Here is a 14,134-nt window from a genome sequence, read left to right as displayed (position 1 = left end):
AACCTAAGCAGTATTCTAAGTTATTGGAAGGAGGAGTTCAGAAGCTAATCCACTTAAATTTTTCGTAAGTGTTGTTTAAAAAAACCTAATTTTAATGATATCAAAGGAAGGTGGCTTGCCTGTTTTTTAATTTTATTTATTTATTTATTTATTTTGTAATTGGAGTCTTAAAAAAAGCGGTTGTGAGACCATATTTAAAAACATTTGAGTTTAGACGATTTTTGAACGCAATCTTAAGCGATGATGCTTCGGGGCATTTTCTGGATTTTTTTTGCGAAACTGAAGATTTGGAAACAAAATTTAATATGCTCCATAATGCTATTGGCATGGGGGGGGGGGGGATTCGGAGGAGTAGCATTTTAAATACTATCTTATATTCAGACAAACTAGAAAAAGGAAAAAATTGTCGGGATAATTTAAAGAGAATATATTTTGTTTGTAACTTCTCTTTGGTTTTTTATTATGTTTTCTTCCTCAATGGGAGGGGTTTAACCCCTAAAACCCTCCCCTTGGACATGGCTCTGGATGTAGTTATGCTTCTCTTTTCTGACTGTTGTATGATGATAGAGAAAGAACAACAGCCAAAAAAAAAAAAAAAGAAGAAAAACAAAGACACTGTTTAATAACTGATGTTTTTTTTTTTAAATTGAACATATAACTAAGATTTCAGCAATATTGCAATAATGTATGGATTATGTACACTATACATAGTTAAAAAAAACTTTAAATTATGTTGTTTAAACATTCAAAAAAAAATTTTAAGAATAAAATATGAAACCGTCAACAGATTACGCAATTAAAGAAGAGGAAAGATTGCACGTAGACATTTTTTAATCATTAAATTAAACAAAAAAGGTAACAGATAAATTACAATATTAAATCACGATAGGAATATTTTAATACTTATTTAAAATTCAGGAATAGAAAAATTTGCATTTTTCATAAAAGCTATAACAGTGGCATAAATGTTTCTGAAAAAAGAAATAGCCATGAAAAGAGTGAGGTTCTTAAAAGCAGCTACAATAAACAAACTCTATATTTACTCCAAGTTAAGAATAACTGAATGCATATACTACTTGATCTGATGTTTTCACACATAATATTGAACAATTTGATTGTTTAAAATCTTTTGTGAAGCATTACAAACAAGTTCAAATTAAATTTTTCAATTTAACAACAATTTGCTGAAATTTAAAAAATTGCTTAATAGAAAATCCTCGAAACTTTTCTATAATATATCATTAAAAATATAATGAAAACGAAAATAACTGGTTCATTGATTTTATAAAAATACATGAAAATAGTTACGTACATTAGAAAAAAATCGATCGCTAGTTGCAAAATGTGAAGCTTTGAGAGAATCGGCTAAAATGATTTTTTGACACACAAGTTATTTTAAAACTGACATTATTGTCATAAAAGCTTCAAGTTGTATACAGTAAAATCATGTTTTAACAAACTTTAATGAAGAGCAAAAATTTTGCTACATTGTGATAGAAGTCAAGCAATGCATGGGCAATTGAAAACCGGACTGGATGTATTCCTTCTTCAGCATGACCCCTCCTAAAATGGTTTTCTGTATTTGCCCTGTATCCATAGAAGTTAACAGGACCTCATTTACATTTTCTGTCCTCTTATGGTCAGAAATGTACTGAACCAAACTTTAATATAAATTCACATGCAAAGAATTGATTAAGCACTATTAAAGCAGAAATGAGGATTTTTTTAAAAGTGGAGTTAATTGATTTGGCAACTGAGGCATCTATATATTAATGAATATTTTCAGAATTAAAGCATTAATATTCTTTTATAAACTATGAAATCCTCTTTGAGAATAACCCGGTGTGAACCCCCCCCCCCTCTCCTCTCTACAGTTACAAGGAATTTATTTTAATGCAAGAATATGTGAGCTTTTGAATGGAATGCATGACTTTGCATCCACTTACTATCATCTGTTTGCATTGAAAAAAACAAGCTCATTGTAATCTCAAAATTAGTCTTCAATATTTTTCACTAACTTGGCATTTAGCACTGAAATTTCTTTCTGGTGCTGGAATCTGTTAATTCATATCTGGGGTGATATACAATTTTTGTATCTTGTATATATTATGTAAAATTTTAAACACTGCAAGTTTAAGTTTAAAAACAAAAAATTAAAACATTGTGATGTATCGCTACATCCCAATGTAAAGTTGGTGATCCATCACGATGTAGAAATTCCTACATTGCCCAGCCGTAGCGCCCATGGTATCAATATATACTATGTAACTAATAGAGATCGATTAGGGAGTCATGAGAAAATTCTATTTCTTCAAAGGATGTCGTAAATTAGAAAAGTTTGGGTATAAACACAGAGACAATACAGTAAAACCTGTAAAGTTGACCACCTTTGCAAGTTGACCACCTGTCTATGTTGACCGCTTTTGTCAGGAACGGAATGAGTCCTATCTTGTATAATGAAGGAAAACCTCTGTAACTTGACTACCTTTCTATCTTGACCACCTGTCTATCTTGATCACTAATGTACCCCAAATTTGGTTTGGAGTATTGTAAAAAACCCTTTGTAAGTTGACCACTTGGTTTATTTTTTAAAACTTAATTTAGCAAATTATTTTTTTATTTTTTTTATAGCTTTCCATGAATATTTTTGATGCCAGACCAGCATTTTGCCAACTAAATAAAACGGCAGCATAACTAAACCTCCTTTGTAAGTTTAACCACATTGGAAAACTACTAAGTGCCCTTGTATTCTCCAAACTTGTTTTTCTTTTGTTGTTCTATTTGAGATTACCTTTTGTACTCTCTGTTCAGTGAAAACATGTCTCAGTAGAAAAATACAAAGTATTTTTTTCCAGTTGCAATATTTTGTGGCAACACTGGAATTGTGCTAGAGTAAAAGTTACTTGCATTGCAGTATTTCTGGTGCAAGGGATTAAGAAATAGGACATTTTCATTTTCAAATGCCTTTTAGAACTAGGAGAGTCCAGCTTGTTGCTCTTCGTGTTATAGTTTTGCATCAGATGGTTTCAAAAAGAAAGTTAGTTGAACTTGAGATTGATAAAAAGTATGAAATATTAAAATTAATTGAAAAGGGAGAAATCCAGAGAAAATTAGCTGACACATATGGAATTTCCAAAACTAGTGTCTAATAAGTGCGCCAAACTTCAATGAGGAGTTATTTTGTTGAAAAGTAGATTATCATGGTTATAAATGTATTAAATGTATATAAGAAAAAAAATAATCGAAAAATTTGTTATTTTTGATTAGCTATGATTTTTTAGGAACTATTAATATCAAATAACTTTTTATAAACAATGATTTTTTGAGCAATCACGATTGCTTATTGCTTTCATTTGACTGTTTTTGGCGTGCTATCATTTTATATTCCCGCCAGCACCCTCCGCACCATCACCGTCGACCGACTCCTCACGATGCTGCTCCTATAGCGAAAGCCGTCTCCAGGTTGCATCCGTGTCCTACACACACGCGGATACATAGACAACTACACACACACGCACACCTACACACATACACACACATCCACAAACACATACACACACGCATACATACAAACACACACGCATACATACAGACACCTACACATACACACACACAAAACCATACACACACACATACACACAACTATCCACACATTCATGCCTGCACACAGACACAAACACATATGCCTACACACACATACACTTACCCCCCCACACACACACATTCATACACACAACTACCCACACACTTATGACAGCACACAGACACAAACACACATGCCTACACACACATACACCCTACACACAAACACACATATCCCCCACATATAAACACACACGCCTACATACACACACTCGTGATTGCGAAAAACATAATTTGAATTCAAGGTGTCAAAATTCAATTTTTTTTTTGATCAATTTACTGAAATTTTAAATTTTCATGACACATTATACAGCATTTTGAGAAAATAACCTCTAAAAATATTTGAGTAGCATTTTAAATAATAGTTTCAAAGTAATGTTAAACAATGAAAGTGAGTTGAACGGAAAGAGTAAGTGTCAATTAGTCAAAAAATGAATACATGGTGCAAGAAATGACAAAAAAAAAAAAAAAATCATTACCCCCTTTATAAGTTGACCACCTGTCGAAGTTGACCACCAAAGTACTGCACCGGAAGTGGTCAACCTACACAGGTTTCACTGTACTATAATTTTATGCAAAGAAAAAACTTTTACCGCAGATTTTGTGCATGCTATATTTCCTTCTTTCAATGAGGTATCCTTATCAGCAGAATCGAAAGGAAAGCATGGATTATAGGAGTATAATCCATTTGAACTCTCTACTCCTAGATTATGAAATCTGGAAAACAAAGAAAATATATTTAGATGCATGTCAATCAGTGGCATATATATGTTTTTATTTCGAAGGGGGCCCTTATGACCGAAATTAGCTCTCCTCCTCCACATTTTTTTGTAGTTTTTTTTTTGGGGAGAGGGAACAACACTGACCTTCTCATTTTTTTCGAGGTGGGGCAAGGACTTCATTCCGCCGTCCAAGGGCAGAACCAAAACATAGTTTTAAGAGGGCACTCTTAAAAAATTCTCGCTTCTGATGGGGGAGGAGGGGGGATGGGGTCCAGTGGATTCTCCCCCGGAAATTTTTCGAAATTGTAGTCCTAAGAACGCAGTTTTAGACGGTCTCTGGTGAAGTTACGGGGTGAAACAACGGGGCACTTCTGTGGAAATTTTTAGAAATTGAAACCTTAAAAACGTCATTTTCGGCTACATTTGTTGCAGATAGAGTAATGAAAGAAATGGGACTTTTTGAAGTTGTCCCCGATCGATTTTTTAAAAAAAGAGCTTAATCGATCATCTCTCCGCCCAATTTTTCGAAATTGAAGTTCCATAAACGCAGATTTCGAAGCTCTGTAAATGCGATTCTGGGGCTTTCGCAAAAACTATTTCGAAATTTAAGTCCTAAAAAGCAAAGTTTTAAAAAGATATTCAGTGGTACTAGGTGGTGGGATTTAAACGCTATCCACCTTAAATTTTTAGAAATTACAGTTTTTTAATTTTCAGATTTCATTTAAGAGCTTTGGGCCCTCGTTCAAAATTTTTTTTGTAATTGAAGTCTTTAGAACGCGACTGTGGACCATACCTGGTAATGTTAGGGGTTTGGCCAATTTTCAAAACTGAAGCCCCAGAAAAGCAATCTTGAACGATTTGTGATGCTATTAGAAAGCAATGCATTTAGTAATTGTCCCTTGGAAATTTTTCGACATTGAAGCCCTGCAGAACGAGATTTGAGACGCTCTTTTGTGGTTTTGGTGTGTGTGTGGGGGGGGGGGGGGCAGCTTTTGAAGCTTAGCATTTTGAAGACTTTTTTAGTTTTAAACCGACTGGGCAAAAGAAAGAAAAAGTTGTTGGGCGTAATTACCCGATTAATAGTTAGCAACTTTTGAAATTTTTTATTTTAAGGTTCTTTTCAAAAGCAATTCAGCTTTTTTTCCCAACATTAGGCAATCTTTAGAAAGAAAGTGTTCAAAAATCCACCCCTGAAAGGTAAAACGCAACTTCAAGTTATCTTTGAGAATGTAGACGTTTATAGCTAAGGAGCGATTAAGGATCTCCATCCGAAATTTTTCAAAATTGAAATCTTAAAGGCACAATTTCAGACTATTTTTGGTAGTAACCTTAGTGAAAGGATGGTGTGTGATTCGAAGACTCTCCTCCAGAAATGTTTTGAAATTGATGTCCGAAAAACGCCTAAATAAATGCGTTTTTAGGACACCAATTTTCCAATATTACTCCAACCGAACAACTAAAACGTATTTTACATTTCTGGCAAAGGGACGAGAGTTATGGGAAGAAATAATTTGAAGACCTTTCGTATCAAATTGACAAGAAAAAAAATGTGGGAAGTGGGGATAGTGAAAGAAAGAGGGGTGAACTTAATTTGCTATACAATGATCTGCATCTGTTAAAAATTTTTAATTTAAAGTTTTCTTTTTGAAAAAAAAAACAATATTTTTTCCCAACATTATTTGCTTTTCTTTTTTTAAAAAATAATTACGCTTTCCCAAAACACGTTCTTTTCTTGAGTAAGAGGTACAGATCCCCTGACCCCTTCTGAACACCTGCTGCCCCCTAACGCAGGATTTCTAAATTTTAACAAATCGAGTCACAGTTTGAAGAATTAGAATTTTCTAATGGCATCCTAGTCTAGTTTTATATACATACTAGCAAAAATACCCAGCGTTGCCTAGGTCAGTAATAATGAGGTCGTTTCCAAAATTTTGAAAGTATTTTTTTTCTGAAAGAGCATGTTTAAAAACATAAGATCTGACTATTTTTTAAATAATTTGTTTAAGTTTAATGTTTTAAAAAAATTACTTAAATCGGTGCGCTTTCATTGTTTATACTTCTGCCGGATGACATCACAAATGATGAAATGTCATTTAGTGTTGCTCCTCACAGAGCTAAATATTTAATTTGCATCTTTACTCACGTGTATTGGCAACGATATGGTTGATCGCAAGCATTGAGCGCAATTTTAATTCGCTTCTCGATTATCATAATGTGGAAACGTGGTGAAAGATGCGGCAAAGTGCATCATTTGCGACGTCATTAAGACCACACCTTGTTTCAAAAATGACATTTGAAAAAATTAATGAAAAAATTACCGCTGGGAAAATGAAAATATTTCTGGGTCCAAGTCATTATTATTTTTTGCTTATTCTATCAATTTCAGTGGCTAAAAGTACTACTTTTGACTGAAGGAAACCACCCCATTGTAAAAAAAATCGCTACTTTCTTCCGTTTTCTGTTTTAACTGAAAGAACTCAAAACACACCGCTTTGACATGATTAAAAATCAAGCTTCTTCCTTACTCATAAAAGTGAAATAGCAATAAGTATAAAGAACGAACAAATATTCATTTAGAAACGAAAGCACGAATTTAAGCACATAAAAATTTGAAGAATTTTCAAACTATGAACTAACAAAAACAAAGATCACTAAAAAAAACCGTGCACTTTATTTAATTATATAGTACACACACACAAAAGAAAAAAAGCTCTCTGCTATGTTTCTTTAAGGGTGCAAAAAGTAGTGTTTCCAAATGTTTAAGTGACTTTAAACTCATGTTTGCTCCGAAGAAGCCTTGATTCAAAATTTTCATTATGATTACTTTTAATATTGCTGTTGTTAGGCAACAAATTTTTGTAACAATGGGTATTATATTCGCAACTCCAGAGCTCGAATACGCTACCTTGCGGTGGTTACCAATACTAAAGAAAAAGGTAAAACATTCCATTTCACGTGTTTTATTGGGTTTGTTACGATTCGGCGCGACCGTTTCGGCGCCAGATTTTTGCATTCTGAACTTAATTTCAGAAATTTTAGTTCAAAGAAGAAAAAAGATTTCTGGAAGAAGAATGTGAATTTAGCGCTCTAGAAGCTAGTTAAAATTTATTTTTAAATTTACAGCGGGGGAAAAGAGAGGGCATATGTGATCCACGTATGTTTTACTGCGATAACATCAAAGAAAATATCTTGAAAAATTAGAAAATAATGCCAGTACCAGTCCTACCTCTTTGTCGATTTATTTTTTTTTTTAAATCAATGCTGAGCCTTTTTGTGTTTCTGTGGTGATTACTTCTTTGTTGTAGCAGCTATTGGAAATAATTTCATAAGTCTTCTTCACGTGAAAACACGTTTCAAACTAACCAAAAAGCTCGACTTAACTATTACAAACCCATGTACGGACATCAAGGTAAATTTAGGGCAATGTTTGATTTTTTTTATTGACTAAAAAATCATTTATTTTTTAAAGTTAGTTCTAAACACTATTATTTTTCTGTAATCAATTTATGAATTTTTTGTATATTATTTTTTTAAAAAAAAGTCTTATTATTATTATTGTTATTTCTTATTATTATTGCCTTTTTTTTTTTTTTTTGTTACGAAATAGTCAGTCGACAGTTTAGTGCTATAGAACAGTTACAGGAACTAAAAAGACACAAAATATTTTATTTTTATTTAAAAAAGAAGTTTAAAATATTTTTTGTTCATTATATTAGTCTTTATGAAACTTAAAAGCAATCAATAATAATAATCTGTACATAATAAAGTTTTTTCTTATCTATCCTGTATTTAAAGCACACTACACAACTTAACTTTGTAGAGAAAAGGGTTACGTGTGAGTTTCTCAACATGTTAACTTTTTCCAATAAAAAATATAAAAAAATCATCTTATTATTAGTTGACATTTTTTATTTTTTTATAGAAAAAATATTTAAGTAAGTGCACAAATTAATGATCAGCAACGAAAAAAAAATCAATTTAAATTGAATGAGTTTTATATTTACATTTCATAGAAAAATGTCAATGCTGTTTCCTAACTTATCTACTTCGAAAAATTATGAAGATGTTTTTAAACTTACATGTTATCAACTAATAATAAAAAAGAAAACAAAATACACCTTTAAAAATGATACTTCATAAAACTTTTTACAAAACTTAAAAAAAACAAAAGATATCTTCAATTTTGAAGCAAAGTTTGGCAGATTTACATGCTGACAATTTCGATTTTTGAACAGGTCGTATTGAAATGGACCGCGCCGAAACGGCCGCGCCGAATAGTCCCATTCCGGTTTTATTTGGGGAAAATACAGGCTTCAAGCAGTTTGTGATATTGCAATGTAATTTCAGATGAATAGAAACGAAAGCTCCTCACAAATACGATGAAAAATTACTGTTGTTACTGTGTAAAAATTTGTTTTACCTTTTTCATTCGCCATTAGACAGTGGCTGCTGTGCCCCCAATAGTTTATTAAAGTTGCGAATTTACTCATTTGATGGGGAAATTATATGAAATTTACTGTTTTCCATCGCGACATTTTTAAAACTAAGTTCTTTAGCAATAAATTATAGCCTAAGTTGTTCCCCGATTATGTAGCTATCTATGGTGAAAAAATGGTTGAAATCCGTCCAGTAGTTTTGAAGTTTACCCCGGACATCTGGACAGAGAGATTAGCATTTTATGTATAAAGATATAGTACACACCCACAAAAAAAAAAGCTCTCTGCTACGTTTCTTTAAGGGTGCAAAAAGTAGTGTTTCCAAATGTTTAAGTGACTTTAAACTCATGTTTGCTCCGAAGAAGCCTTGATTCAAAATTTTCATTATGATTACTTTTAATATTGCTGTTGTTAGGCAACAAATTTTTGTAACAATGGATATTATATTCGCAACTCCAGAGCTCGAATACGCTACCTTGCGGTGGTTACCAATACTAAAGAAAAAGGTAAAACATTCCATTCCACTTGTTTTATTTGGGGTAAATTACAGGCTTCAAGCAGTTTGTGATATTGCAATGTAATTTCAGAAGAATAGAAAAGAAAGCTCCTCACAAATACGATGAAAAATTAATGTTGTTACTGTGTAAAAATTTGTTTTACCTTTTTCATTCGCCATTAGACAGTGGCTGCTGTGCCCCCAATAGTTTACAGTAGAAGACCGTTATAACGCACACCTTGGGACCAGAGCTTTTGCGTTATCCAGGTCTTTGCATTATATAGATCATTTCACAAATTTAGAAACTAATATTCAGAATATATCTATATATTAGTACTACAGAATGAGTTTTATCTGCAATGAGTATTAAAGCACCAATATTACAATTAGTAATTCACAAATAAATATGTTTCACAATCGAAAGAAAGTGAATTATCCTGCACTTCTGCTGGCTTCATGGTGTGCATAACAGCTGCATCTTCAAGAGTCATCTGGTATTTTCTGTTTACTGTGAGAACTAATTTTCATTCAAAAGCTTTGACTTAAGATGGAAAGATGATAAACTGTCTCAAAATTTAATTCGCCTAACAATTTTTATGTTTGCAAGACAAAACAGAGGGAGTTTTTTTAACTTTAAAACCTATTGTTTACTTCTGAAAAGTAGTGCGGCTTATAGAGAATTGCGTTATAAAGGTCGGCGTTATAACGGTCTTCTACTGTATTAAAGTTGCGAATTTACTCATTTGATGGGGAAATTATATAAAATTTACTGTTTTCCATCGTGACATTTTTAAAACTAAGTTTTTTAGCAATAAATTATAGCCTAAGTTGACTTTGATAATGTAGCTATCAATGGTGAAAAAATGTTTGAAATTCGTCCAGTAGTTTTGAAGTTTACCCCGGACATCTGGACAGAGATTAGCCCTTTATGTATAAAGATGAGGATACAACTCCTAAAAAAGCAATAAATGTCATGCTTGTCCAGAGAAGTTTTGATTAACAATATTAATAGTGATTACTTTTAATATTGCTGTTGTTAGGCAATGAATTTTCCTAACAATGGTTTTTATATTTAATCATTGAATAGGGAAATTACATGAAATTTAATGTTTTCCACCATAACTTTTGAAAACTAAGTTCTTAAGCAATAAATTATAGCCTATGTTGTTCCCCGATTATGTAGCTATCTATAGTGAAAAAATAGTTGAAATCCGCCCAGTAGTTTTGAAGTTTACCCCGGACATCCGGACAGAGATTAACCCTTTATGTATAAAGATTATTGTTACCATGGTCACTTCACGGCACTCTTCATCTCTTTTTACAGCACTTAAATCGGAAATTCCTAATATAACGTATTGTAATTATTATTATCCCTATCATTTTTTGTTTATTCTTTTTTTTTCTACCTATATTTAATTTTTTTTCTAGATTTTGGAGGGGGCCCGGGCCCCCTCAGCCCCTTTTTTATATACGCAATTGATGTCAATAAAAATATGTGCAAAGGATATACTGTCAGCCGCACTTAATCGAGTATAATGTATAAAAAATATCCCACTTATAAGAATGAAATTTTCCCCATAAACGGAATGTTAAAGAACTCTTTTTAATCGAATAATTTCCTAGGATAATGCCAGTCAGCTTTTGTAAATATTTTTGCTCAGAAATTTTTTGGATAAATTTAAAAAATAAATAAATAAATAAAAATGTTAGATGACGGAGATACTAGCAATGGAATCTGCAATAGTGTAGTAGACTGTCCCTCATCCATAAGAGTGAAGTACGCCAACTATTAACTATTATACAAAAGCATTTTAAAAATCAGAAAGGAGACTAAAATATGCTTTATAGTTTAAAACACAGATATAAAAGTATTCCCAATTCTCAGCAAACAATTTGTTATGGACTTTTTGATAAAATCATGTCGTGAAAAGTGATGTCAATCCAAATGTTTTGTGACTTAAGTTGTAAGTTTAGGTACTTATTTTTATAAAAACATTGCTAGAAACTTATAATATACATGTCTAATTATCATATTTTATTTTTTTACTTAGCTTTTTTCAAAAGCTTTTACCACTAACTTTATTTACTTCTTTTACGTAGTTGGAGATTAACTATTTTGTTTTGTGACAAATGTTATCAAATATGTAAGGTAAAAGGCAACTCCTAGCATAACCAAACTCCTTGCTCAATCAAATAATACTAGCTGAACTGAGCCAGGCATTTGAGCTTGACAGTGGAAATGCAAGAATCAAATTTTTTTAATAGATTTTTTTTTTTTTTCACAGCTCCAATGTGACTTGTATTTTTTTTTGCAGATGGCGGTGAAAAATAAAATTAAATGATGGGCCGTATTTTTGTGAAACATTTATGAAAGCATCTACAAAATAATAATAACGATAACTCTTAAATATATTCTGGGATTTTCCACGCGAAAATAAAAGTTATCTATTCTGATTCAATTTACAACTGTGCTTAAGAATTTTAAAATAAGTTTAGCTTATATTCTTGGAAATTTGAATCAAATTCAGGGTTGGCAAGTTTCTGCCGAGGTGGTTAAAACCACCGGTAGAAACTGGTTAAAACTGGCATGGCAAAAACCCCTTTCTGCCACATTTGTGGCAGAAACTGGCAAAAATTCAGAAAATGACATAAAAGAAATCTTTGATACCCAATAGGAATTTAGCACAGGAAAATAATGAAATGTTAGCCAAAGCACAATTTAATTACAATATCATTAAAAATCAAACATTATGTTTTTTTTTTTTTTGCATTCTGCAGCTATCTCTAAGAAAAGGTGGATTGAAAATATAAATGATTTCTTAATTTAATGAATAGAGGAGAAATAACAGAATACTATCGCAACAAAAGAACTAGATGGCAATGCCATCAAGGATCAAGCAAAGATTCATGAAACTTTCATCAATTGTATATATTTTTTAAACTGGTCCACTATGTAGTAACTGGAGTGGTTTTAAAACTTGACTGGAAAAATAAGTTTTGGGAAATAGGGTCAATTTGTTTTGTAAAGCTGTGATATTAGGTATAAAATCGAGGTTACTATCGGCAAGTAAAATTCTGGCATTTTTTTCTTGAGCACATGATAATTTTAATCCCAAGCATTTTAGATACGTGTATTAGCTAGCAAATGACAACCAGTAACTGCCTGTTTAAATCTGTAATTTCTTTTTCTTAAGTGCTCTTAAGATTCTCGTCCTTTAGAATAATCCAAATGTTACGAGCATCTGCAGTTAAACAGTGCTCTTTCTGATCAAACTAACTCAAGGGCAATGAGTTTTATTTTTTACAATGATGAAATGGAATTACATTTTTTAGTTTACTTAAACAAATATCATTTTGTAATTACTTGAATTAAAAAAGTAGCTTTTTTAATTTTTGCCAGTTTCTGCCGGTTATAACCAGTTTCTGCCACCGGCAGGGCAGAAACCAGTTTCTGCCGGCAGAAGGCCAACCCTGATCAAAATTAACCTTAGGGGGAAAAGTAATACAAAAACAACTAGTATCATGGTGGAATCAAGCCCACGATCTTCGCGTTTTCAGCATGTCTCTATCTAACTAAGCTATACGGCTGCACTCGTGGGGCACTTAATGCAATGCTTTTTAAAGAAACTGAACAAATCTTTTTTTTCCTCGAAAAACCACCATATTTGTAAGTCAAAAAGCAGTGTAAAAAATCTTTAAAATGATACCTAACGTCTTAAGTTTGATGAATTACTGAGAAAGTCATGGCATAATTACAACAGATACATTTGAAATACAATGTTACATGGGCACCCATATGCAAAATTTTAAGGGAGGGGGGCTCAGATATTTTCTCCATGGTTTAGTAGGATATTTTCTCCAAAGAAAAAGATTTCAGTACAGATTAGAGTTACTAAAGTTTGACATTTTTAATAAATTATTCATTTAATGGCTGCAGAAGAAATGATTTTACAGTTTTACAAAGAAAAAAATACTAAAAGCAAGGAAGTTCTAATTTCTAAGGGGGGGGGGGGCTGAAGCCCCCACTTGCGCCCAATATGGGCGCACTTGCAATGTTATGTTAGAACTGATGGTATTCGTACAATCAGGGCCGACGGTCATGTTGGTTTTAAGTTATTTAAACAAAACATATAAGTTTTCGCAAAGATATCAGTAGCTTACAAAATTCATTGTTCATGATTCGCCCTACAAATTTGTACTGTATAAGTCAGATCATGACAAAGAGTGAGGAGGGTTCATACTCCGGGGATCCTCCTTTTGGCTATGCCACAGGGCCATAACCAGACTTTTGCTTTGGGGAGGGTTTCACCAAACACATTTGTTAAGAAATCTTTATGATAAACAAGTCCTCATTTGGAATAGTTTTGGAGGGAGTTTGAACCCTTTTAACCTCCCCCTTGCATACGGTCCTACCACGCCACTGAAGATAAAGATATTTCTTTAACAATATTTCTCTGCTCTTAGACAGTGCGAAAGACACCTTATATTTACCATTTTTATCAAGAAACCAATAATATACAACAACTCAATAACACTTAATGATGCATTACAAAACACGTGTCTCAGTCAGCAACACAATTTAGTAAACAATGGCGAGGTCTTTTTGCATTTATCTTATTAGTTTCTCCACCTCACTTCATCAATTTTTCTAGTTGTCTTCTGGTCCTACTGATTCCAATCTATTGCTTTCTCACAAATTCCTACAATAACTTAATAAGCACAATAAACCCAACCCAATTAAAAATACTAATTGCAATCTTCAAAACACACCCTCTTTAACTTTTTATCAATGATTTTGGTTCTTTAAATACTCCTTTTAGATCCCACTAGCCACGTAA

General features: G+C 32.4%; 1 protein-coding gene across 1 annotated transcript in view; it reads right to left on the bottom strand.

Annotated features, from left to right (window-relative positions):
* Nucleotides 1-14,134, bottom strand: part of LOC129222649 (uncharacterized) — a 32,917-nt gene that overhangs the window by 18,293 nt on the left and 490 nt on the right. Inside the window, exon 2 of the mRNA XM_054857179.1 lies at nucleotides 4,236-4,359. Within this exon, the coding sequence (XP_054713154.1) occupies nucleotides 4,236-4,359 (124 nt within the window). The remainder of the gene's footprint in view (nucleotides 1-4,235; nucleotides 4,360-14,134) is intronic.

Source organism: Uloborus diversus, chromosome 5 (assembly GCF_026930045.1).
Source record: "Uloborus diversus isolate 005 chromosome 5, Udiv.v.3.1, whole genome shotgun sequence".
NCBI lineage: Eukaryota > Metazoa > Arthropoda > Arachnida > Araneae > Uloboridae > Uloborus > Uloborus diversus.
This window is presented reverse-complemented; position numbering and strand designations above follow the sequence as displayed.